General features: G+C 35.7%; 2 protein-coding genes and 1 pseudogene across 4 annotated transcripts in view; all 3 read right to left on the bottom strand.

Annotated features, from left to right (window-relative positions):
* LOC127426025 (tudor domain-containing protein 3-like) overlaps window positions 1-3574 on the bottom strand; it is a 39863-nt gene extending 36289 nt beyond the window's left edge. For both annotated transcript variants that reach the window (XM_051672471.1, XM_051672470.1), the window contains exon 1: window positions 3398-3574. In XM_051672471.1, the coding sequence (XP_051528431.1) occupies window positions 3398-3435 (38 nt within the window). In that variant the 5' untranslated portion in view covers window positions 3436-3574. The remainder of the gene's footprint in view (window positions 1-3397) is intronic.
* Window positions 3575-4631: 1057 nt separating this feature from the next.
* LOC127426063 (cystatin-F-like) lies at window positions 4632-14346 on the bottom strand (annotated as a pseudogene).
* Window positions 14347-15806: 1460 nt separating this feature from the next.
* The window catches only part of LOC127426024 (interleukin-17 receptor D-like), a 64727-nt gene continuing 54806 nt past the window's right edge, over window positions 15807-25727 (bottom strand). Inside the window, exons 9-14 of one of the 2 annotated variants that reach the window (XM_051672468.1) lie at window positions 25199-25264; window positions 25052-25106; window positions 23737-23847; window positions 23080-23264; window positions 19656-20628; window positions 15807-16895 (exon numbers count right to left, since the gene is read on the bottom strand). In XM_051672468.1, coding sequence (XP_051528428.1) covers window positions 16774-16895; window positions 19656-20628; window positions 23080-23264; window positions 23737-23847; window positions 25052-25106; window positions 25199-25264 — 1512 coding nt within the window. In that variant the 3' untranslated portion in view covers window positions 15807-16773. The remainder of the gene's footprint in view (window positions 16896-19655; window positions 20629-23079; window positions 23265-23736; window positions 23848-25051; window positions 25107-25198; window positions 25265-25727) is intronic. The other variant, XM_051672469.1, reaches the window with a different exon arrangement.

Here is a 25727-nt window from a genome sequence, read left to right as displayed (position 1 = left end):
AAAATCGATTCAAGAATTTGGGTGAACTTCACAAGGAATGGACTGAGGCTGGGGTCAAGGCATCAAGAGCCACCACACACAGACGTGTCAAGGAATTTGGCTACAGTTGTCGTATTCCTCTTGTTAAGCCACTCCTGAACCACAGACAATGTCAGAGGCGTCTTACCTGGGCTAAGGAGAAGAAGAACTGGACTGTTGCCCAGTGGTCCAAAGTCCTCTTTTCAGATGAGAGCAAGTTTTGTATTTCATTTGGAAACCAAGGTCCTAGAGTCTGGAGGAAGGGTGGAGAAGCTCATAGCCCAAGTTGCTTGAAGTCCAGTGTTTCCACAGTCTGTGATGATTTGGGGTGCAATGTCATCTGCTGGTGTTGGTCCATTGTGTTTTTTGAAAACCAAAGTCACTGCACCCGTTTTTTGGAGCACTTCATGCTTCCTTCTGCTGACCAGCTTTTTAAAGTTGCTGATTTCATTTTCCAGCAGGATTTGGCACCTGCCCACACTGCCAAAAGCACCAAAAGTTGGTTAAATGACCATGGTGTTGGTGTGCTTGACTGGCCAGCAAACTCACCAGACCTGAACCTTCGTTGTGTTTGCGGTGCCTGGAAATAACAGTATCCCCAAACACCTGCTCTCAGATCATTGTGCCTGATTGGTGATTGATTGAAGAATTATGATAAAGATGCTTTCCATTATTAAAATTTTGCAACCATTTGTGCTTTATAATTAATATTATAGTTTATTTTATTTTTTTGTCAAGAGGAAAATGAGAAACAAGAGACCAAAAAATGCAGATGAGCTGAAGGCCACTGTCAAAGAAACCTGGGCTTCCACACCACCTCAGCAGTGCCACAAACTGATCACCTCCATGCCACGCCGAATTGAGGCAGTAATTAAAGCAAAAGGAGCCCCTACCAAGTATTGAGTACATATACAGTAAATGAACATACTTTCCAGAAGGCCAACAATTCACTAAAAATGTTTTTTTTATTGGTCTTATGATGTATTCTAATTTTTTGAGATAGTGAATTGGTGGGTTTTTGTTAAATGTGAGCCAAAATCATCACAATTAAAAGAACCAAAGACTTAAACTACTTCAGTCTGTGTGCATTGAATTTATTTAATACACGAGTTTCACAATTTGAGTTGAATTACTGAAATAAATGAACTTTTCCACGACATTCTAATTTATTGAGATGCACCTGTATATATATAATATTTTGCCCCCAAGTGACAAAAATGCCCCTGAAGTTCAGAATGTGGAAGCAAAAAATGTTTGTTTTATCTGATATACAGTTGAAGTCAGAAGTTTACATACACCTTAGCCAATTACATTTAAATGTTTTTTACAATTCCTGACATTTAATCATAGAAAACATTCCCTGTCTTATGTCAGTTAGGATCACTACTTTATTTTAAGAATGTGAAATATCAGAATAATAGTAGAGATTTATTTTAGCTTTTATTTCTTTCATCACATTCCCAGTGGGTCAGAAGTTTACATACACTTTGTTAGTATTTAGTAGCATTGCCTTTAAATTGTTTAACTTGGGTCAAATTTTTTGGGTAGCCTTCCACAAGCTTCTCACAATAAGATGCTGGAATTTTGGCCCATTCCTCCAGACAGAACTGGTGTAACTAAGTCAGGTTTGTAGGCCTCCTTGCTCGCACACGCTTTTTCAGTTCTGCTGAACTGGGCTTTGTGATGGCCACTCCAATACCTTGACTTTGTTGTCCTTAAGCCATTTTGTCACAACTTTGGAGGTATGCTTGGGGTCATTGTCCATTTGGAAGACCCATTTGCAAATGAGCTTTAACTTCCTGGCTGATGTCTTGAGATGTTGCTTGAATATATCCACATAATTTTCCTTCCTCATGATGCCATCTATTTTGTGAAATGCACCAGTCCCTCCTGCAGCAAAGCACCCCCACAACATGATGCTGCCACCCCCATGCTTCACGGTTGGGATGGTGTTCTTCAGCTTGCAAGCTTCACCCTTTTTCCTCCAAACATAATGATGGTCATTATGGCCAAACAGTTCAATTTTTGTTTCATCAGACCAGAGGACATTTCTCCAAAAACTAAGATCTTTGTCCCCATGTGCACTTGCAAACTGTAGTCTGGCTTTTTTTGGGCGGTTTTGAAGCAATGGCTTCTTTGTTGCTGAACAGTCTTTCAGGTTATGTCGATATAGGACTCATTTTACTGTGGATATAGATACTTGTCTACCTGTTTCCTCCAGCATCTTCACAAGGTCCTTTGCTGTTGTTCTGGGATTGATTTGAAATTTTCGCACCAAATTACGTTCATCTCTAGGAGACAGAATGTGTCTCCTTCCTGAGCGGTATGATGGCTGCGTGGCCCCATGGTGTTTATACTTGGGTACTATTGTTTGTACAGATGAATCTGGTACCTTCAGGCATTTGGAAATTGCTCCCAAGGATGAACCAGACTTGTGGAGGTCCATAATTTTTTTTCTGAGATCTTTGCTGATTTCTTTTGATTTTCCCATGATGTCAAGCAAAGAGGCACTGAGTTTGAAAGTAGGTCTTAAAATACATCCACAGGTACACCACCAGTTGACTGCAATTAGCCTATCAGAAGCTAACTGGCTAATTGCCTAAAGGCTTGACATCATTTTCTGGAATTTTCCAAGCTGCTTAAAGGCACAGTTAACTTAGTGTATGTACATTTTGGAATTGTGATATAGTCAATTAAAAGTGAAACAGTCTGTCTGTAAACAACTGTTGGAAAAATTACTTGTGTCATGTACAAAGATGTCTTAAACGACTTGCCAAAACTATAATTTGCTAACATGAAATCTGTGGAGTGATTAAAAAATTAGTTTTAATGACTTCAAACTAAGTGTATGTAAACTTCTGACTTCAACTGTAGTTCTTAAAATTCTACTCTAAGAGTAGCAATATAAATTTTCACATAAAATGTCATTTTAATAAAAGAATGACACAGTACATTTAATTATATGTTAAGGGAAAATGCCTTCATAAACACAAAAAAAATGGAAATTCAGGGGCAATTATTGCCACTTTATGGAAAAGTTCATTTCAGACACTGATGTTTTTAAAAGCTTTAAGACAAACTTTCAACAACGTATGTATTTACCCTATATGACACATTTATCATATAATAAGTAACATTTGCCTCGGTAACTGAACAAGAGTTTGTAAAGTTGATTGCTGTGCTAATCAATAGCCAACGAACAAATACAAATAAGAAACTTCTTAAGTGACTTTTTGGTTTTACGCAAATGATCATTCCTGACTAGCAACTGATAAAAGCGAACCTCTTTTTTATTTTTCAATGAGTGAATGAATGTAAACATGAGTTAGCATGGTTAGCGGCTAATGGCATTAGCCGTTAGCACACATGACAGACTCACCAGCCCTCTTCATTGAGCGCTGAACTCAAATCACACATCTTCACATGAACTGATGATAAGTGCTCATATAAATCACTTCTGCTGTTTGTGTCCCATCGTGTTTAATTCAGAGTTTAATTCTGTATCGTTAGACGCTGCTTCTGCTGTTGGACAAAGACAGATAACGTGAGGCGCAAACTTTACACGTCACAGCGCTGACGTTCACGCGTATATACATTTAAACTGAAAAAACATAACTAAATAAATAATATATATATATATATATATATATATATATATATATATATATATATTCAGTATATCTTTTTTTTCAGTATGTATATATATATATATATATATATATGTGTGTATATATTATTCACCTTCACTTCTTATCTATGTCATTCAGTTCATAAATTGTTCAAGCGGTATTAATTTGCTCGCTTTATTGAACATTTATTTTGTAATTATTACTTCTCAATAAAAAAGATAATGTCTATATACTTCATATATATATATATATATATATATATATATATATATATATATATATATATATATATATTTTATTTATTTTTTTATTTTATTTTTTTTTTTGCTGTTATATAGTATTTTATGTAATGAAAGCAAAGACCGAAGGCCTAATTATTATCATGAATTTATAGTTAATCTCTTTATTTTGATAGCTAAATTTTGTATTCATATAAAAAAATTAACACTTATCCCCCAAGGTCTGAAAACATTTTCAATCTTCCAGACTTTTAAATGAAAATACAATGATTTGTTACTGAATACCCCATAAACTCTGTTTTATCTTGTATAAGTGTATTCTACAAATGCTGCTTATATCCTGTACTGTATTATCTGAATTTAGTACAATTGACTCATTAAAAAACATGCTTTGATTTGTTGTGAGCCTTTCAAATTTAAAATTCTAGTCTTCATTTTTGTAATAAAAAGCAATATTTTTCACAAATTAATACATGACATTTAAAAAAAAAAAGTTTAATATGTAAATAGTCATTTAGTCAATTTGTAATCAGTACCAAATTACAATTTAGAAGTAATCTACCCATTACCGAACACAACTAATATTTACATAATTATTTCTCAAACGTTTTCTCAAAACACAGCTGTATAAGGCACGTGGTCCATAAAATCACAAAAATACAGTAAAGCAATGAAATGAATCAAGGCTTTCTATTAAACATTTTTATTTTATGTTATTTTATATTTTATTTTTGGAATATTGTGACACCACACAGCACTTCAAGGATTCACAACATGTTACATGATCATTTAGACATGCAGGCTATTATGTTAGTGTTACTAATGTTTCCAAAACAAACTTAATATGATAACTATTGCAAAAAAATAAAATAAACTATTTATAATATTAATTATAAAGCACAAATGGTTGCAAAATTTTAATAATGGAAAGCATCTTTATCATAATTCTTCAATCAATCACCAATCAGGCACAATGATCTGAGAGCAGGTGTTTGGGGATACTGTTATTTCCAGGCACCGCAAACACAACGAAGGAACAGATCATGGTCTGGAAAAACAAACAAACAATTAAATGTCAGGTAAAATGTCTGAGATATCCAACAGCTTTGAATTGAATAGTGTTGATAGGTGAAATTGAATTAAAACATTTTATTCATAAATTCAAAGGAGTTTGCATGCTTTATTTGTATTCATTTAAATTACTTACAGCACCTTTAACTTTAGTTTTAATTGCCCAATAAAGACACCGGTGGTGGTATCATCTCTTTTGATATTTCACTGGTATTTTCTGCATAGTTTACTTTGCATTAGTAGCTCATGCCATAAAGCCATAGCATAAATTCTCACCTCTACATTAGTCTGCAAAGGACATTCTGTCAGGTTCACATTCACTTAATTCTTGCAGATCGTCTGGGCAGCTTGTATCTCTAATATGTACTTAACTTGTGCAGGAGGGTACAGCTAAGGGCAGATCACAACATTCGGAGAAACAAAGACACCATTGGCAAATAAATTAGTGAAGGATGTTTCATGTCATATAATTTGCATGACACTTACCTGCGCTATGTCTGAAAAGATATCCACTACTTTAAAGGCAAAGGGGTAGTTGCTCATGCGATTATGGAACTCCATGGCATAGTTTGCCACATTAAGGACATCTGGGCTGTAGTTTTGAGTCAGGTTGTCCCTGTCACAACATAAGCTGTGAAAACGGTTGCGAAGATGGCCAGAATGCAAAACATCTTGGCACTGAGTGAATCTGTGGGAACAAAAGCAAAGTCAGGGTCAGATTCATGTAGCTGGATGAGGGTGGAAACAGTTTTTTTTTTTTTTAATGTAGCCTCAGCAAGAATATGCCAGCATGCAAATAAACATCAACAATGACTATTCTTTGCATAATATAAAATGCATGAACTTTGTTCACCCAAATGTATGACATACTATTAGTGCCAAAATGGATTAATTCGACTTCCGGTAGCACGTGAACACTGATAGCAGCGTGAAAGAACCGCTCTCCTGACAAATACTTTTAAACAGCCTCCAACTATTCAAATATTCACTAAACTTCGATATAGAACATTACAATGGAAAGCGGGGCTGGAATGGAAACCAGGGCAAGGCAAACAAAAATCCCATTTCGCCAAGTTAAGACAGAACGTGGAGAAGACACGGGTGAAACGGATCCCGCCGCTAGCCGCCATGTCACTATTGATGGGGAAATTAGCTTGGTGAGAAAATTCGAAGAGCTAAGAGAATTCAGAAAGGAAAACAATGAAAAACTGGTGGACATTAAGGAAGACCTCAACAACACAAACAAAAGGATGGAGGAAGGATGGAAGAACACAACAGACGGAGGAGGTGTTATCTGAACTGCTAAAACTCCAGGCCCAGCTCGAGGCTAAGCTAACAGATCAAGAGGGCAGGTCCTGACGGGACAACGTTCAAATATATGGAGCACCGGTTCACCAGTTATCAGTTTTATTAAAGAATTGCTAAAGGATTTGAATGGATTTAAATATGCATTTTCGTCATCACATGCATCCGGTAGGAGGAGGGGAGTGGCTATTCTAATGTCAAAGAAGCTTAGGTATGACCACCAGACTGAAATAAAAGATAAAGAGGGGTGCTACATTCTAATCAAAGGACAAATTGAAGGGGATCCAGTTACATTAGGATGACCATACGTCCTCTTTTTCCCGGACATGTTCTCTTTTTCGGACCTTAAAAAAGTGTCCGGCCGGGATTTCAAAATTTGCAAAAATGTCCGGGATTCGGCTTTAGTTACATTATGATGTGCATCCGGTCTAATACTTCATTGTGTGTGCGTGCATATTTGCATTGCTTTAACCCCTCTTTGTAAGTCCCGCCTTCTCGCACACCAATTGGTCATTTATAAGAGGCTTGCAGCAACTATTGGCCAAATTCCTGCCTGTCAATCTCTCCGCGAACGCGCGAAGCGCTGTTGTGTTTGGCATCAAACAGTTGCTTGACAGTAGCAGCAAATGACAGCTGAGTGGAAACAATGCCCAAACAAAAGTGCTAATTTACAGAAGATTTGCACAGAAAATTTCCATGCTTTTGTCCAGGTCAAGATCTGTGGGAAGCAGAATGTATGACATGTAAAGCTGGCACTTATGTGTCAGTTGCTAATAAAGGTGCAAGTGATTTAGAAGCACACATTAGCTCTGTGAAGCATAAAGGGTCAGCAAAAGGTGAAAGTTCATCAGGTAAATTAACGGACTACTTTTTGCGAACAGGTAAAATTGTTATCACATTGCTTCATTTTCCATGGCCATTCAAAATAATACTAATAGTAAATGAAGGTACACTCATGGCATCAAATATTTTATTTCAGTACATGGACATTCAAAAGAATGTTGGAAATGTTAATTTATTTATATATATATTTATGTTATGCTAATAGAGTGTCTTTTTCACTGTATTAAAGTTTGCATAAGTAACACTGTTTTGAACCCTATTATTCCACCCCACCCCAATCCCCCAAAGGTGTCCTCTTTTTGGAAAACCAGAATATGGTCACCCTAAGTTACATTCATCAATGTTTATGCACCCTCAGGCAGTAAATGTAAGTTTTATCAGTTTTTTTAAAATGTGATCTCAGAGACACAGGGAACTTTAATTTACGTTGGAGATTTTACAGAGAGACCCTTAACTCCTATAGTAAGGAAACTTAAAGTTCTATTAAGAGATTTAGGATTGATAGACCTCTGGAGAGATTTTTTCCCCCAAAAGACGAGATTATACACACTACTCCCACCCACACTCAAAATACTCAAGAATAGACTATTTATTCACATCTGGAAAAGACAGACATAAGATGGCCAGATGTAGCATAGGAACAATGGGCCTGTCTGATCATGCACCAGTATATGTATCAGTGAGTTTGAATAAAACTCATAAGAATGCAATATGGAGATTGAACTCTAGCATCCTATACAATGACCAGTTTTTAACATGGATGAAAATTGAAATTAAGCACTACTTGAAAGAGAATGACAATGGAGAGGTATTTCCGGCAGTGCTTTGGGGTACTTGTAAAGCAGTCTTGAGGGGGGAAATAATTGTAGAAATTGCACTGGCTAAGAAACTAAAGCAGGAGAAGTTTTATAAATTACAAACAATGCTAAAAGAGTTGAAAATGGAACATAAAAAAACACAAGTTCGAAGACCAGGCCTAATTCAAGAGATTGAAAAATTAAAAGAAGAAATCACTGAGATACATAACGTGGCAATAGAGAGGAATCTCATATTTCTAAAACAACGCTATTACGAAACGGGAAGTAAGTCCATGAAACTCCTGTTTAGTAAGCTCTGTAAACAACAAGCTGATAACACATTTTATAAAATTAGAGACCTTAAAACAAAAACAACTCTGCATAGCTAGACTAAAGTCAAATAAATCACCAGGCACTGATGGCTTTACAGCAGGATGGTACAAGAAACTCAAGGAGCAATTTATCCCTATTCTTCTTCCTTCCTGTAACTCTGCACTCCATGAAAATGAGATTCCAGTTTCCTGGAACGAGGCGATCATCTCCCCTATTCCAAAGGAAGGAAAAGACAAGCTAGAATGTGCCTCCTATAGGCCTATTTCAGTACTGAATGTTGACTATAAGTTATATACTGCAATATTGACTAGGAGAACAGAAAGAATACAAACAGAATTAATTAATAATGATCATTCTACAACGACAAACACAGGACAATGTCAGACACACATTACACGTACTGAAACATATTCAACAGAGTAACATACCAGCAATGATAGTGAATCTGGATGCGGAAAAAGCTTTTGATATGGTCAGATGGTCATACCTATACGAAGTCATTGAACAATTTGGATTTGATAAAAGCACTCTTAAAGCCATTCAGTCATTATATTCAAGACCACAAGCAAGAATTAAAGTGAATGGTAGTCTGTCAAATTTTGGTCATTTGGAAAGGGGCACGAGACAGGGGTGCCCTCTTTCTTCCCTTCTTTCAATGGAGTCAATGGATATGCCCAAATCATGATATTAGGGGGATAAAGATGGATGAAGATGAACATAAAATAGCATTATTTTGCAGACGACGTTTTGATATATCTTAAAGACCCTGCAATATCTTTCACAAACCTTATGTCAGCACTAGATACATTTGGTACTTTATCAGGATACAGACTAAATGTGCAAAAAACACAGGTCATTTGTTACAATTATACACCCTCAGAAGAAATAAGAGCAAAGTACAAGATTAATTATGATACAGAGGTAATACAATATTTGGGTATATACCTATCAAAAGATACTAGTAAGCTGTTAGACATAAATTACAGACCCCTTAATGGTATTCAGAGGTGGAGTGTAATCCCTTTTTTGAATTTAGGGGAAAGAGTGGACATTATTAAAATAAATATGCTTCCTATGCTCTTGTATCTATTTCAGTCACTCCCAGTAAAGACTTTGGAAGAACAATTTAGAGACTGGGACAAATGGATTACAAGGTTATTTGGCAAGGTAAAAAACCCAGAATTTGTTATAGAACACACCAGATATCCAAAGAAAGGGGAGGCTTGGCCCTTCCATCCCTTAAAGACTACTATATAGCTGCCCAGTTAAGACCTATAGTTTGCTGGTGTAATCCAGGTTACATAGCTAGGTGGAAGCAGATTGAATGTTCACTCTTTTTGGAAATACCGGTTCAAGCAGTAATTGCTGATGGAAAATTATTAAGAACTTGTATAAGTGAAGGATTTCCAAGGATTAATGCAACCTTAGAAATATGGGATACAGTAATCAAAATATGTACATTGAATGATGCTTTAAAAATATTGAGGTGGTGTGCATATGATACAGATTTAACTCCAAATACATTGGACGAAACCTATAAGAGATGGACCAAGAAGGACGTTGCATCATATTATTCTGTTACAAATAACAACATTCTATTAACCTTCCAGTAATTTAAGGACCAGTTTGGGCTGGATAATCAAGATTTATATAGACATGTTCAAATACGACACCACTTTAACTCAACGGTAAATAAGGAGGGGAATTGGACTCAGAATGATATAATGAAGATTTTTCTATCTGCCTATAAGACTACTGCAATTAGCAAAGTAATTTCTAAATTATATCATTGTCTCCAAAATCAGAGATCAGAGTCTACCTCATATGTCAAAATAAAATGGGAAAATGAAGGAAACATGACCCTTACTGAAGAGGATTTGTTAAATACATGTAAACTTCAATGGGAAACTACAGGCTCCCATCAGTGGAGGTTATTTGCCTGGAAAAATATTATTCGATTTTTTATTTCCCCAGCACAAAAGTTACAGTGAAACAGGAACCCGGTGTTGGAGATGCTGTAGTTCTGAGGTAGTAAGATATTACCATATATTTTGGTCATGTCCAGCTAACATTCCATTTCAATTTAATGTATTATACCTGGGAAACTTGGATCTACAAGAAACCAATCTAAGATATTTATGGAGAATATTTTTGGTAGCAACCAAAAAGGCTACTACTGGTAGATGGCTCCAACCTACTCCACCAACAATAGAAGACTGGAGAGGAATTGTAATAGAGATATATATAAGATGGAAACCCTTTCCTTCTCCATACAATTAAGCAAACAAAAGGGGTAGTTTTATGGAGGAGATTGAGGGAGTTTGTGGACTCAGAGAAATAAAAATCATATAGTAGATGTCACTGCAAATTATTGCAGTAAAAGAAAACAACATATTGAAACCGTGAAAATTTGCTATTATTCTGTACTGTGCCCTGTCTGTTTTGTAATCTTTCTTTCTTTCCTTGTTGGTGTTCTGTTCTCTTCTGGTTATGTCTGTATTACAGAATTACTATGAAAACTTATTGAAATCAGCTGGACTGAATGTATCTAGCTTCTATATAATTCTGTACTGTGTTTTTGAGATGTTTTTAGAAAATAAAAAAAGATTAATTCACTTTTTATAACAATTGATTGACTTAAAATTAATTAATTAGTTATTAATCATTAATATTAATTAATTCAATTAATTTGTTCAATACTTAACATATAATTGCCAAATAAATACTTAATACAAAATGAAAGAGCAATCCATTCATTAATTAACTTTTTATATGTATTGATTTCATATTAATTCACTTTGAATTTTTATCCCCTTTTCTCCCAATATGGAATGCCCAATTCCCACTACTTAGTAGGTCCTCGTGGTGGCGCGGTTACTCACCTCAATCCGGGTGGCGGAGGACAAGTCCCAGTTGCCTCCGCTTCTGAGACCGTCAATCCGCGCATCTTATCACGTGGATCATCGTGCATGACACCGCGGAGACTCAAAGCATGTGGAGGCTCATGCTACTCTCCGCGATCCACGCACAACTTTCCATGCGCCCCATTGAGAGCGAGAACCACTAATCACGACCACGAGGAGGCTGCCCCATGTGACTCTACCCTCCCTAGCAACCGGGCCAATTTGTTTGCTTAGGAGACCTGGCTGGAGTCACTCAACACACCCTGGATTCGAACTTGTGACTCCAGGGGCACTGAGCTACCCAGGCCCCTATTAATTCACTTTTTATAGTAAATAATTTACTTAATATAAATTTACTTTTACATACTATTTGTTTAATATTTGGCAAATAAATAGATAAATAAATATTTAACATATTATAAAATAAAAGAACAATAAATTTATTAATTCACTTCTTGTAGTAATTAATTTACTTAAAAGATTAGTTCACTCCAAAAATGACCCCATATGACTTTCTTTTTCTTAACATAAAAAATGTTGTGCTTAGTGATGTCATACACTGGCAGTTTATGGTGACCACCTCCTCAAGCTTCAAAAGAACACAAAAGTAAAATTCAGAAGTCTAATAAATTATTCCATGAGACTCATGATTGTTATGAAAGCATACGATAAGGTTTGGTGAGAAACAAACCGAAATCTGATGTATTATTTAGTGAAAATGCTCACTGACTGTTGATCTCCTGTGTGCGCAGTGCCAATGCCACAAAAAAGCCCGGTTACTATGCCTGACAACACCTTGACATGCCTCACAGCTTCTGGCACACTGTAATTTAGAGTGACGAGACCAAAATAGAGCTTTATGTTAACAACCATAAGCGCTATGTTTGGAGAGGTGTCAACAAGGCCTATAGTGAAAAGAATACCATCCCCACTGTGAAGCATGGTGGTGGATCACTGATGTTTTGGGGGTGTGTGAGCTCTAAAGGCACGGGGAATCTTGTGAAAATTGATGGCAAGATGAATGCAGCATGTTATCAGAAAATACTGGCAGACAATTTGCATTCTTCTGCACGAAAGCTGCACATGGGACGCTCTTGGACTTTCCAGCACGACAATGACCCTAAGCACAAGGCCAAGTTGACCCTCCAGTGGTTACAGCAGAAAAAGGTGAAGGTTCTGGAGTGGTCATCACAGTCTCCTGACCTCAATATCATCAAGCCACTCTGGGGAGATCTCAAATGTGCGGTTCATGAAAGACGACCAAAGACTTTGCATGACCTGGAGGCATTTTGCCAAGACGAATGGGCAGCTATACCACCTGCAAGAATTTGGGGCCTCATAGACAACTATTACAAAAGACTGCACGCTGCTATTGATGCTAAAGGGGGCAATACACAGTATTAAGAACTAAGGGTATGAAGACTTTTGAACAGGGGTCATTTCATTTTTTTCTGTTTTCATGTTTTGTTTTATGATTGTGCCATTCTGTTATATCCTACAGCTGAATATGAATCCCATAAGAAATAAAAGAAATGTGTTTTGCCTGCTCACTCATGTTTTCTTTAAAAATGGTACATATATTACCAATTCTCCAAGGGTGTGCAAACTTTTGAGCACATCTGTATAATGTGCGACAGCCAGTGGAGTTTCTGGTAACCCCCTTGGGTAAGATTGTGCCCTCCAATGGCGTTGGTGCTCTACGCATAATATGTAATAGGGTTGAAGCAAAACAAAACAATTTTCGCTTGAACGCACCATCTCGCACGTGCTGTTGCTCTTGTGGAAAGAGCTCTAAAGCTTACATGCAAACTCATGAACGCGCACAGAAGAATAACGGTCAGTGAACATTGTTACATTTACATTTACGCATTTGGCAGATGCTTTTATCCAAAGCGACTTACAGTGCCCTTATTACAGGGACAATCCCCCTGGAGCAACCTGGAGTTAACTGCCTTGCTCAGGTGGCTGTGGGGATCAAACCAACAACCTTCTGATTACCAGTTCAGTGCTTTAGTCCACTACGCCACCACCACTACACAACAATATATTAGATTTCTGTTTGTTTCTCATCAAACCTTATCGTATGCTTTCATAACTATCATGAGTCACATGAATAATTTATTAGACTTCTGAATTATACTTTTGTGTTCTTTTGAAGCTTGAAGAGGTGGTCATCATAAACTGCCATTGTATGACATCACTGAGCACAACATTATTTCACAATTTCTCCCTTTGTGTTAAGAAAAAGAAAAAGTCATAGAGGGTTATAACAACACAGGGGTGAGTAAACAATGACTGAATTTTCATTTTTGGGTGAACTATCCATTTAATTCTCTTTTTCATATTAGTTCCATAATTGACAAATAAATATTGAATTTTTTATAAAATGAAAGAACTATCAATTTATTAATGAACTTTTTCATATAAATTCTTTGTTCAATAGTTGACAAAAAAAATATACACATAAATATTGAATATATTATAAAATTAAAGATCAATTTATTAATTCACTTTAAATATGAATTGATTTAATATTAATTCACTTTTTCATATTATTTCTTCAATTATTGACAAATAAAGTAAATATTTCATATATTGTAAAATAAAAAGAACTATCAGTTTATTAATTTACTTTTAATAATAAATGACTTGATATTAATTCACATTTTCACATGAATTATGTGTTCAATAACTGACAAATAGAAGAGAAAATATACAAAATTGTATAAAATGATAGAACAATAAATTTTATTCACTTTTTAAAATAACTATTTTACCTAATATTAAATCAAAATGTCATATTACGATTATTTAAATTTATGTCAATATAATATATTTATTTTCATTAGTTTAATTATATAAATATTTAATATGTTTTGGTTTGTTTACTTTATGTATAAATTTGTAGCTAAATATAATTTAAAAAATGTTTTATTGGATTTCAATTCAAATCCATTTGCCAGTCGAGTAAAACGAAATTTTAAACATTGATAATTGATTCCTTTGTATGATTTTTAAGTGTCTCTCTCTAAAGATCCAGATCAAAAGTTGTACCTTGTTCTGTAGATGGCTTTCTTTTAAGATCTGACTGTTTAAAGTACCTTGTCTATAATTTCTCAGCTCCAGCATCCATTTCCAATTTCAGCTGTCACACTGCAGGAGCATCTTGCTGATAAAGAGACTCTTACACCTGAATGAAGCTTGCTGACTCATCTTCAAGACATCAAGTGTGCATCTGCAGGCATCAGAAGATTTACAGACGAATACAAGCTTTTATGCATATTAAAACTCTCTTCACAGCATAACAAGCAAGCATCCTCTTCCAGGTCACATGACCAGACTTCACACTTCAGGATCAGACACTGGAGTCCACAATATCTCCTGAAGAAAAAGTCTTAAAGAGCAGATAAAATGCTTAACAGTTTTTACAACTGAAAACACATTCACTGTGATAGAAAATGCCTTGCTACAAAAGCACATCAGTTCAAATGACAGAACATTATAATAAAGAAAGGGGTCTGTGCTAAAACTTGTCTAAGCTGGTTTAGCTGGTCTCCTGGTGAGATCAAGCTGGTGTTTAGTTGGTTGAGCTGATCGATTAGCTGGTCTTGTTGCCAAAGAAACTGCCAAACGCCCAAAACCATCAAAAAAGGACAGCCAGACCTGTGGAAACCAGTGTTGGCCAGTTAGCAAACCACCTCAAAAACCACCTTTGGCTGTTTTAAGATGTTTAAACTCTAGAGACTGTTGTGCATGAAAATCCCAGGAGATCAGCAGTTACAGAAATACTCAAACCAGCCCATCTGGCACCAACAATCATCCATGCAATTATCTAATCAGCCAATCATGTGGCTGCAGTGCAGTGCATAAAATCATGCAGATACAGGTCAGGAGCTTCAGTTAATGTTCACATCAACCATCAGAATGGGGAAAAAATTTGATCTCAGTGATTTGGACCGTGGCATGATTGTTGGTGCCAGATGGGCTGGTTTGAGTATTTCTGTAACTGCTGATCTCCTGGGATTTTCACACACAACAGTCTCTAGAATTTACTCAGAATGGTGCCAAAAACAAAAAACATCCAGTGAGCGGCAGTTCTGTGGATAGAAATGTCTTGTTGATGAGAGAGGTCAACAGAGAATGGCCAGACTGGTTCGAACTGACAAAGTCTACGGTAACTCAGATAACCGCTCTGTACAATTGTGTTGAGAAGAATATCATCTATGAATGCTATTCTGAGATGCGGGTTGGCGCTGTTTTTACGGCATGAGGGGGACCTACACAATATTAGGCAGATGGTTTTAATGTTGTGGCTGATCGTGTATATACAGCTATGTATTTTTCTTTGTCATAAAATTTTGAATAGGGTAATTTTTTCCATTGTCATCACAACATCAGAAATCACATGTTGAAATGTTGTTCGTCCACTACCTCTGGAAGTCAAACGAAAAATTATATATAGCAATTTTATTTTCTATACATTTTCTGTGATGTTTGCAATTTCTGCAACCTTGTTACCACAATTTGAGATGTATGATTACAGTTTATAACCCTAAATTTGGTGATTTCAGTATATTCTACCAATAAACATGATATAAACATACAAATTAAATAAGATTTATCAAATTAAAATTGGTAGTAGGGTACATTTGTTGTCACATGAACTCTTTTTGTTGCATGTATAATTTAGAGATATCAAAAATAAAAAATAAATTTGCATTTTTAAACACATTTTGTGCCAGAATGTCTTAACTTCTATCAATCTGATCAAATACGGAGTTAATCAGTTCTAAGTTTGGATTGACTGAATACAAAGCTTCTAATGTTGACATCCAGTAACAACTCACAATGCATATAAACTTTGTTTTATTAACAGTTTTTCTCCTACATTAGAGTACTATAAAACAGTACAAAGATTAAAATGTAGAAATTACTTCTAATATAAAAAAAATGAAAAAAAGAAATGCATAAAACCTGGATAAAACAACATACACAAAAATGAAAAGAGAATCTTTAGAGAATTTTTAGCTTGTACTTCCCTTGCTGTGCTTGTGTACATTTTGACTCATTTATATGATCTATTCTAACTGAACAATTTAGGCATAAAAATATTCTTAAAAGCTCTTGATTTCATTATAAAACCGAAAGTTACCTTAAAATAGCTTCAGCGAGACGATATCAACACAAAGTGCTAATCTACATGCGTTCTGAGTCAGCACCAACTGTCTATTGCTTTTCATGAAGCAGGTTAATACAATAAATAAGTAAAATTACATTTTAAAATGACTCTCATTTTCAACATACATGCTCGTGTCCACCGATTCAAGGCGCAGTCTTGTTGACATGGTGAAGTGATTATTGCAAGCAACACATCAGTTTTATCACAATGTACGCTGCTGTAATGCTAACACTACAAACATCAAGAACCTCTTTGGTTAAATAACGCCCAGATGTTAGGTGCAGTTCTCAGACACGGCCATGTTCAATCCCTTAAAATCCAGTCTGTCGAAGATGTTCCCTGATGAAGATTCAAGGGATGTCTGAAAGGAATGTGACGGGAAGGATGTGTTGGCAACACACAGTCATAGTCGCAAGTTTGAAAATTAAAGTGGCGATGCAGTTCAGATAAAGGCCACTAGGTGGAGGCTGCGGCTATAATAAGTCCTTCACTCTGTTGTATGTTGTGATAAAGTTCTGCTTTGCATATTGTGGGTCCTGTGCAATGCAGTGAGCTGACAGCAGGGGGCTCCTCATCACCTATGAACATAGAAATAGAGCAGGGGTTGGCAACCTTTTCTATGGAGGGCCAAATTACTAAAAATTAAATCATTAAATAAACATTTGTATATTTTAATAAATCATTAAATACGTAGTTAATAATTTGTATTATTAAATAATTAAATATTTAAATAATTAAATACATAGTGAATTGATTCAATGCATCATTAAATAAATATTTAAATAAATCATTAAATACATAGTGAATTAATTAAATGCATCATTAAATAAATCTTTAAAAATGTAAATAATAAAATGAATCATTAAACACATAGTGAATTGATTCAATGCATCATTAAATAAATAATTAAATACATACTGAATAAATGATAAAAAAATGTATCATTAAGTAAATCATTGAATATTTAAATAAATAATTAAATGCATAGTGAATTAATTAACAAGGATAAATAAAAATGGCACTCCATGTTGAAAAGTATGGAGAGCCAAATTACTAAAAATTAAATACATATTTTAATAAATAATTAAATGCATTATTAAATTCATAGTGAATTATGTGTATTACTAATAATTAAATATTTAAATCTTGAAATACATAGTAAACTGATTCAAAACATCATTAAATATTTAAATAATTGAATACATATTGAATTAAGTGCATCATTAAATAAATCATTAACTATTTAAATAATTAAATATATACTAAATTAACTACATGCTAAATTAAATAAACATTTAAATACATCATTGTACAAATTTATATATATATAAAATTGTATTATGTATTTAATGATGCATTTAATATATATATATATATATATATATATATATATATATATATATATATATATATATATATATATATATATATATTAAAGCTACATTTACGCATGAGCTTTGTGTCTTTTCTTTTTTAGGGTTAGGGTTATCTGCACTCAACGTCACTCAACGACACTGGGCGTCACCTTTCAAAATCGATTTGTTTGGACTTTCTGGTTAGTTTAGGCGCACTTTTTCAAACTGCAACTATGGCTGGGCTTGGTACAATCAGAGATTTCTTGTTGACTCTTGCAGATGAAGTTGCTAACCAAAACGTTGACATATGACAGCTTCTGTCTCTGTTTCTTCTTCACTCTTCATCAAATGTCTCGCATTTCGCACTCTCGATTACTTTGGACTGCTGATATTCTGAGCCAATAAGAAAATCTCAAAGGAGCACTAAATATACCCATCTGCTTTGATTGGCGTGTCGGTAATACTCTTGCTTAAATGAAAAAGATCCCAAAGCAAGTTCTTAAATGAAAATGGAGACGGAGAGCTATTGTTTAAATTAAACTGATTCAAAGATAGTGCTGAAATTAAATACATGGGAGATTTTATGTATCGATTTAATGATGCATTTAATTAGTTAACTATGTATTTAACAATTTAATTATATATTTAACTAATTCACTAAGTATTTGATTTATTTAAATATTTATTTAATGATGCATTGAATCAATTCAATATGAATTAAATGATTCAATTATTTAAATATTTTATTTATTTTATAATGCATTGAATCACTTCACTATGTATTTAATATTTAATTATTTAATTATATAAATAATTCAGTATGTATTTAATTATTCATTTAATTATTGAAATATTTAATTCTTTCTTTAATAATGCATTTAATTAATTCACTATGTATAAAAAAAATTATTACAATATTTATTTCATGATTTAATTGAGTAATTTGGCCCTCCATACTTTTTGACATGGAGTGCCATGTTTCATTTTTTTTTTTTTTGTTAATCACTGTGCCGATATATACATGTATAAAGTTTACATTAAAGATGAATTGCATTACATTTTTTACAATAAAAATTACACACAAATTGCATTAATTCGCCCTACTCTTTTCTCATTAGTAGTAACTTTGATACACAAATTTTCTAAAGCAATACCATAGTGGAGGCCAATTTCATGTTTCTTTAATGGGTTTTAAATTTCAATAAAATTTGCAGTAAAGTCATTTCATTGGCTTGTCAGTTAAGTAAGATAGACGAAAACAGGAATAAGTAATGATGACCTGTGTAAAATGTACTTTGTACTTTTAAGATCTAAATCAAATTGTAAGGAGCAAAAAAGTATAGTTTTTGCCTTAGAAAATATAATGGATTTAAAGTACTAGCATTCAGTTTCAAAAATAGTACACCAGTAAAGTACAAATTGCCTAAAATAATACTTAAGTATAGTAATGAAGTGGCAGCTGGTGCTTTTTAACAGTGGGGAAGCACAGACTATTGTTTTTGGTGTCTACAGTTTTGCTCCCAAAACATGCTCAAACTACTACTCAAAAATGACATTTCTTAACAAAAATAATTAACTAAGCTCAAAACTGTTTTTGCAAAATATCTAATTATGAAAGCTGAAATAAATGCATTACATCAGATTGCAAATATCTGCGCATGTCTGCAAGCCACCGAAAACTCTGTGCTCGACAGCGGTACTTATATTACATACGCTGTGAATAAAAAACAGCGGACTGCGTTACTTGAACGAACAGCGTGATAATGATGCGTGATATTTTACACTTTTATTTGCTAAAATCTTGAAATGCACAAAGAGCAATGTGTAATTTTTACAGACTGTTCGAACATACATTAAACTCGTTACTGCATTGCTTCCCATGTTACTTTAAGCAATCGCCACTGCAATCAACTACAAATTTGTTTGTTAAAAAAAGAAGTGAAATATCCTAAAAACATCAAACTAAATATGTTAAATTCTCACCAAGTCCTGAGGAGGAGGACACACTATCGGCCAGTGAGGAGTTGTCGGCGTGATCAGGGTTAAGTCCTTCCATCAGCGGAATTGAGAGTTCTGACGATGGCACAGATGAGTCGTAAATTCCCGAGTCTCTGGGCATCTCGGGTGGACTGGCTGAGCCATCCATGTGGAGAACAGGTCTTGGTAACTCTGCTGCTTCCTGACTCGATGATCCTTCCCCAAATTCATCTTGCAACGAATTCAAAGACGGTCCTGACAACGAGAGCGCTGCCAATTTTGGCAAAGTCTGCAGGATCACGACATTACTCCTAACCGGACAGTCACTCTCAGAGGGATGCTTTAATTTCACCTCATTAAGTAAAAGCCCAGAGTCGAGCTTCTCTGGAGGTGGTGCAACACGCTCACATTTGTTTGGTGCAGGTGGGGGCATGAGTTGCCTTTCGAACCAGGCCGGCTCCTGTGCAATGTGCTGGTGCATGTTGCAAATGGCCACGTAAAGCGACCGACCCGACTTGCTGCGGAAATAATTGCGCTTACTAACGTTGGGTGGCTGCGGCTCACGATCGGTCAAGCTAAGCTGGCGCGAATGAAGTCGGGCGAACAACTGGGGCAACTGGTCCATTAGCTTGAACTTGGGTGCCAGGCTGAGTGAAGTGGGCACGTCGCTCTCGTGGGAGTAGTCGAAGTAGACGGCCATGAAGCGGGAGACGTCTGAGGACTTCTGGTGCACCTCGCGGATTTTTTCCGCAATAATGGCGGTGGCAACGATGAACAGGTCCCTGCTGCTGACATATCCTGACTCCTTGTTGTTCTCTTTAGATGTGGCCTTGCCTTTACGGTGTCTTTTCTCGACGAAATACTTCAGGCCTTTGGAGCAGACGATGATGATGAAGTGGGCTTCATCAATACGTCTACTGAGCCAGGCCATCTGACCTTCTTTACAGATCTCCAAGTGCTCCCAGAGATCCAAAGCAACCTACACATTCATAGAAATGTACATTATTAAATTCAAAAGTGCAAATTATTATCTAAATTAAAACGTATAGCTCGGTTTTCAACGTGCCATGACAAATTCTTTAAATTCGTGCAAATTTCAGACATAATTTTCCAGGACATTTTATGTGCCTATCAAGTATAATATTTAAGCAAAAATACATGCATCCATTTAAACCTAGCTTTTATTTGGAGTTTCGGTATGTTTTGGACGGAAGATAAACAGTTCGTTACATGGACTAGTGTGATTATTAATCCCCATAAAGCTGTGATTTAATTAAATAAATACAAAGTCTGTATGTGCTTTGCACTTCAAAGTGCTCTGCTCTCTGTCTTCTACTACACACACAGAGCGCGTGTGATGATTATGATGAGGCGTTTACAACGTATGAGCGGCCAGCATCTCACAGTCATTTTGAAGCATGCATCACATGCAGATTATACAGTACATTTATTCAATTAAATCACAGACTTTTGAGGTTTAATTATCACACTTGGACATAATGCAATTTTAATTTGATTAATTGTGCATTCAAACAGGTAGAATTTAGGTAGAAATTATGAAAAATGTTGTACTCAGTGATGTCATACAATGGCAGTTTGTGGTGACCACCTCAAGATTCAAAAGGATACAAAAGTATAAGACCGATGTTCTTTGGAGGTTTCACTTGCCGAAAGTGAAGTGGTAGAACCGGAGAGAAAGGCGGAGGGAGCGGGAATATCTGTCACCTCTTCTCTATTCTGAACCTGTGTGTGTGAGTGTGGGTGTGTGTAACAGACCCTCTGCCTAAAGAGACCTCTGCGAAAACAGTCAGTAGGTGTACCATTCTTGGCCAAAATCAAGTCGTTTTTAACCAGCACGTGAGATGCTGGCTTCAATTAATTTTATCAGAATGAATTTGGACCGGTGCCAGTTCATAGCAGACTGGGTTACCGGGCGCAACGGCAAATATAGAAACCAAGCGATCGACAGAATGTCCCGTCACTCGTCGCAGCTGCTTAGGACAAAAACTCTGATTAACATAGAAAAGATAACTTCTATTAAGTGTCATTTGCCATCTGAGTTGGACATGGTGTGACTGTAGCTACCTTCAGCCCCATCTCTCTGTTTGATTAAGGACTCGGTTAAAAAAAATAAGGCTGGACATAGAAATGCATCTATTTTTCGACTACAAACTCTTCAGACATGTTTAGTAAGTTCTGTTCTCTGTTTTGTGTGCAGCTATGTTGTGTTTTCTGTTGTTAATATTGCTGGTGATCCTGTTTTCACTTGAACGCCCCATCTCACGCATACAGTAACTCCTGCTCTCGTGCAAGGAGCTCAAAAGCTCGCATGCAGATTCATGAGCACAGGAAACCAACGGTCAGTCAAGAGTTTCACTTAATACATTAGATTTCAGTTTGTTTCTCACTAAACCTTATCGTATTCCTACAGAACAAGACATGAGTCTCATACAATTATTTATTAGACGTCTGAATTATACTTTTGTGTCCTTCTGAAGCTTAAAGAGGTCATCACCATGAACTGCCATTGTATGACATCACTGATCACAACATTTTTTCACAATTTCTCCCTTTGTGTTAAGAAAAAGAAAGTCATATGGGGTTATAACAACACAGGGGTGAGTAAACAATGACTGAATTTTAATTTTTGGGTGAACTAACCCTTTAAGTATTGAGTTCTTTTGTTGAGTATTCAGTAAATTAACACAATTTCTTTACCATTTTAATTCTTGCCCTTTAATTTATTATATAGTGGAGAGGAAACAGGACATGACAGGGAGATGGAACTTGTATGGCCCACATGAGCATCCCAGCTTTGTTTTCTCAATGCGTCTGCCAACTGCTAGGTCACAGCTCTGACAAACAAGACCATTTTAAATTTGTTTTATACTTTTAAATGTAACCGTTTAAAATATCATATATTATTTTAGATTACCAAACTGTCCTTAACTCAAAAACAAATCAAAAATGCTTAGTGCCCTCACTTTGTACTGCCACTAGGGGGCATCATGCACACATAAACTCTTAATGACTTGGTTTCATAACCAAACCTTTGTCATCCAACTATTCCAACTCTTAAAGTCATGTCCACAACATAATTATTTTACCACGTCTTAGTAGTTTATTCGAATATAAGATCCCCCTGGTGAAAAACCCATCTTAAACCAGACCAAAATGGTTTGCTGGTCTTAGCTGGTCTCCAAGCATGGTCAAAATGGTCTGGTTTGCTGGTTTTAAGAGGGGGTTTGGGAACTTGAAACAAACTAGAACAGCTGAAGAGACCAGCTAGACTATCTTAAACCAGTTAAGACCAGCAAATCGTCTTAGGCTGGTTTGAGCAACTTTTTTTCAGCAGGACCAACAGCCTTTGCAAATATACTTCTACATAAATTTTACAACAAAAAAGACACAAACTGGATGAATCCATCACCTCACAGCCGCAAAAGTCCTGCAGGAAGAAGGCAAAGCTCTGGATGACGGCGAGATGCTTTGGGCAGTCTTTACTGGAGTAACAGATGAAGATCTTGGGTCTCGGCCAGGGCTTCTCAGCGTTCAGAACGGTGGTTTGAGAGGAAGACTCTGAATTCTCTTCATCCAGGTGGGAGTAGATATTCTCTGCAGAGGAATTCCAGATCACAGACGTGAATCTAACCGGGATCAACTGAGATTTGTAGCGGGTAGAAAAAAAGTGTAGAGCATTTATTGTTTCCATGTGATGAAAACTACTTTTAATGGACTGTATGAACTAAAGGTAAAACCTTATTTGTTCATGTTAATGCAATATTTTTTCCCCTGAGAAACACCTACCTGAACTGTATTATTCTGTCATCAATTCTGTAGTGCAAGCACATGTACCTAATGAGTTTTGCTTTCCTGAGATACATTACATACTAACAGGCATTCAAGAGTTTATTTTGTCCAGAACAACCAGAATAGCATGAGCACAATCGCTTGAATTCCATCATCCATTAATCCTCGCCAACGCTGCGAGATTACTGAGATCAGTTTACAGATACTGGACAAAAGCGAGTTTAGGAGGAAATCTGAACATGCGTTAATGACGGCAAGATGAGGAATGGACGCACACCTTGCTGTTTCTTGCGGCACATGACGGTGAAGAGAGTTGCAAAGGCAGACACGATGACCAAAGGGACGGTGATGGCCATTGCGCGGATCGGTCCGGCCCACGGCGAATGCACTGGAACAAACACAACAGACATTTAAAGCATTAAATATCAGCATTATAGAATTTACATATGGTGTATAAATACAGAAGATGAATCTGTTCTACATAGTCAGTCTGTATAAAAATATAGTAACCTCTGTGATGAAATTTGACATCCAATGCACGTTCATGTACGAGAGAATATCGGTCACAGTGGAGCACGTTCACGGGTGAACTTGAATTGTTTTTTTCGCAACTCCCTGTGTACGTCTCACAACGGACGTCAAGATTGAAATATCGGGTTGTTTCTGACCAAATCCTATCGTATGCCTCCATAAAATACCTTTATGTTACTTTTGTTAGCTGCAAATAAACCATTTTACAAGGGACAGCTGTATTTAGAAATGTATATATCTATAATTAAATAACTTCAGATAGGGTTTATATAAACAATATAGAGTGCAACAGTTCCCACCAACTGTTTCAGTCGTCTGGGTTCCGGAAGTATTTTTCCCATTCATTTCTTCCATAGACTTCCATAGAGTTGTAAGCCGCGAACCAAACCAACAAGCTCCGAGGTGAATCACAACATCACAAACTTTGTTTTGAGGCAAAAAAGTGTTTGAAAATCGGACAAAAAGACAAGACTAAGTACTTACCGTCCTTCATGAGGGAATGAACTACAATCCCATGAAGCATTGCGAATTATGTCATTGAATAAAAAATGATGGGAATACATAAAACTATTGATTTTAGGTTACGGTTATTGCAAAATATTCCAATATGTAGAAATATATAAGTAGTTTAAGGGTGAAGAGACACCGACTCGATTACGTTGACTCGCGGGTTCCGTTGGTCACGGTTCTCTGATTGAAGGATCTTTCTCTGCTGGGCCATGGGTAATGTAGTTGTTTACCATGAATTCCGATATTAAATATGATTTTTAAACACTGAAGTTGAAATAATACAGATGGAAAGCTTTAATGGAAGCGTACACCATTGATGAACAACCTCGGAGCTCATGATAGGTCTGTCTTTAAACGTTTATAAGTTATCGTTGAAAATCAATTAGTCTATGAGAAAAATGAATGGGATTTTTACTTCCGGAACCAGACTGTTGCGCTCTATTGTACAATATTCACGTAGCAAAATATTATTGGTTGCCGTGTGGCTGTAAAGACGCTAAAATCCATTTTAAGTGGAAAATAATTTACTCTGAGGGTTTTGTGTCAATTACCTTGGCTCACATGGTACTGCATCTGTTTTCTGGTTGTATTATTATCATCACGAAGCTGTAGGGGTAAGAAAGTGTTTTTGTTTGGTTACACTTCAATAAAAGTATTAAAATAAAACATTTTTCATTGTAACAGTTAACAGCTCTTACCTCTATTGCATAAGTTCCTGGAATTATATCTTGCAAAACGCATGTTGTTTTGGGGCCATTTTGCTCCTAAAAAGGGAATTTTTGGAAAATTTTTTACAAAGCAAGCATTGTTTATGTAACAGTATAATACAGTGCTCTTTGCAATGACAATATAATGTATTAAATCATATGTACACAACTTTGCATGCAACAGTCTTGCAATGTCTTTTAATACAGGTGTGTAAAGTGTTTTAAATTAAATTCCAGGTTGGGCATAATAAAATAAAATAAAATTCAAAACAAGGTCCAAACTAGTACTTGATTTGTTTACAAATACTATCAGTTTACATAATACAGTTTCAAATGTAATCAATTAAACAAAGTGTAATAAAGGAATAGTTCACCCATTAGAGTGAATGATTTGAGAATTTTCATTTTTTGGGTGAACTATCCCTTTAATAAAGAGACATTATTAATAATTAGTAGTTGATTGTGAGAAACTGAACTTATTACGCCGATCTGAAAGAGATACAGACAGTGTCTGAACTCT

This window comes from Myxocyprinus asiaticus, chromosome 35 (genome assembly GCF_019703515.2).
Source record: "Myxocyprinus asiaticus isolate MX2 ecotype Aquarium Trade chromosome 35, UBuf_Myxa_2, whole genome shotgun sequence".
Classification (NCBI taxonomy): domain Eukaryota; kingdom Metazoa; phylum Chordata; class Actinopteri; order Cypriniformes; family Catostomidae; genus Myxocyprinus; species Myxocyprinus asiaticus.
The sequence above is the reverse complement of the archived record's forward strand: the minus strand, read 5'-3'. Positions and strand labels throughout refer to the sequence as shown.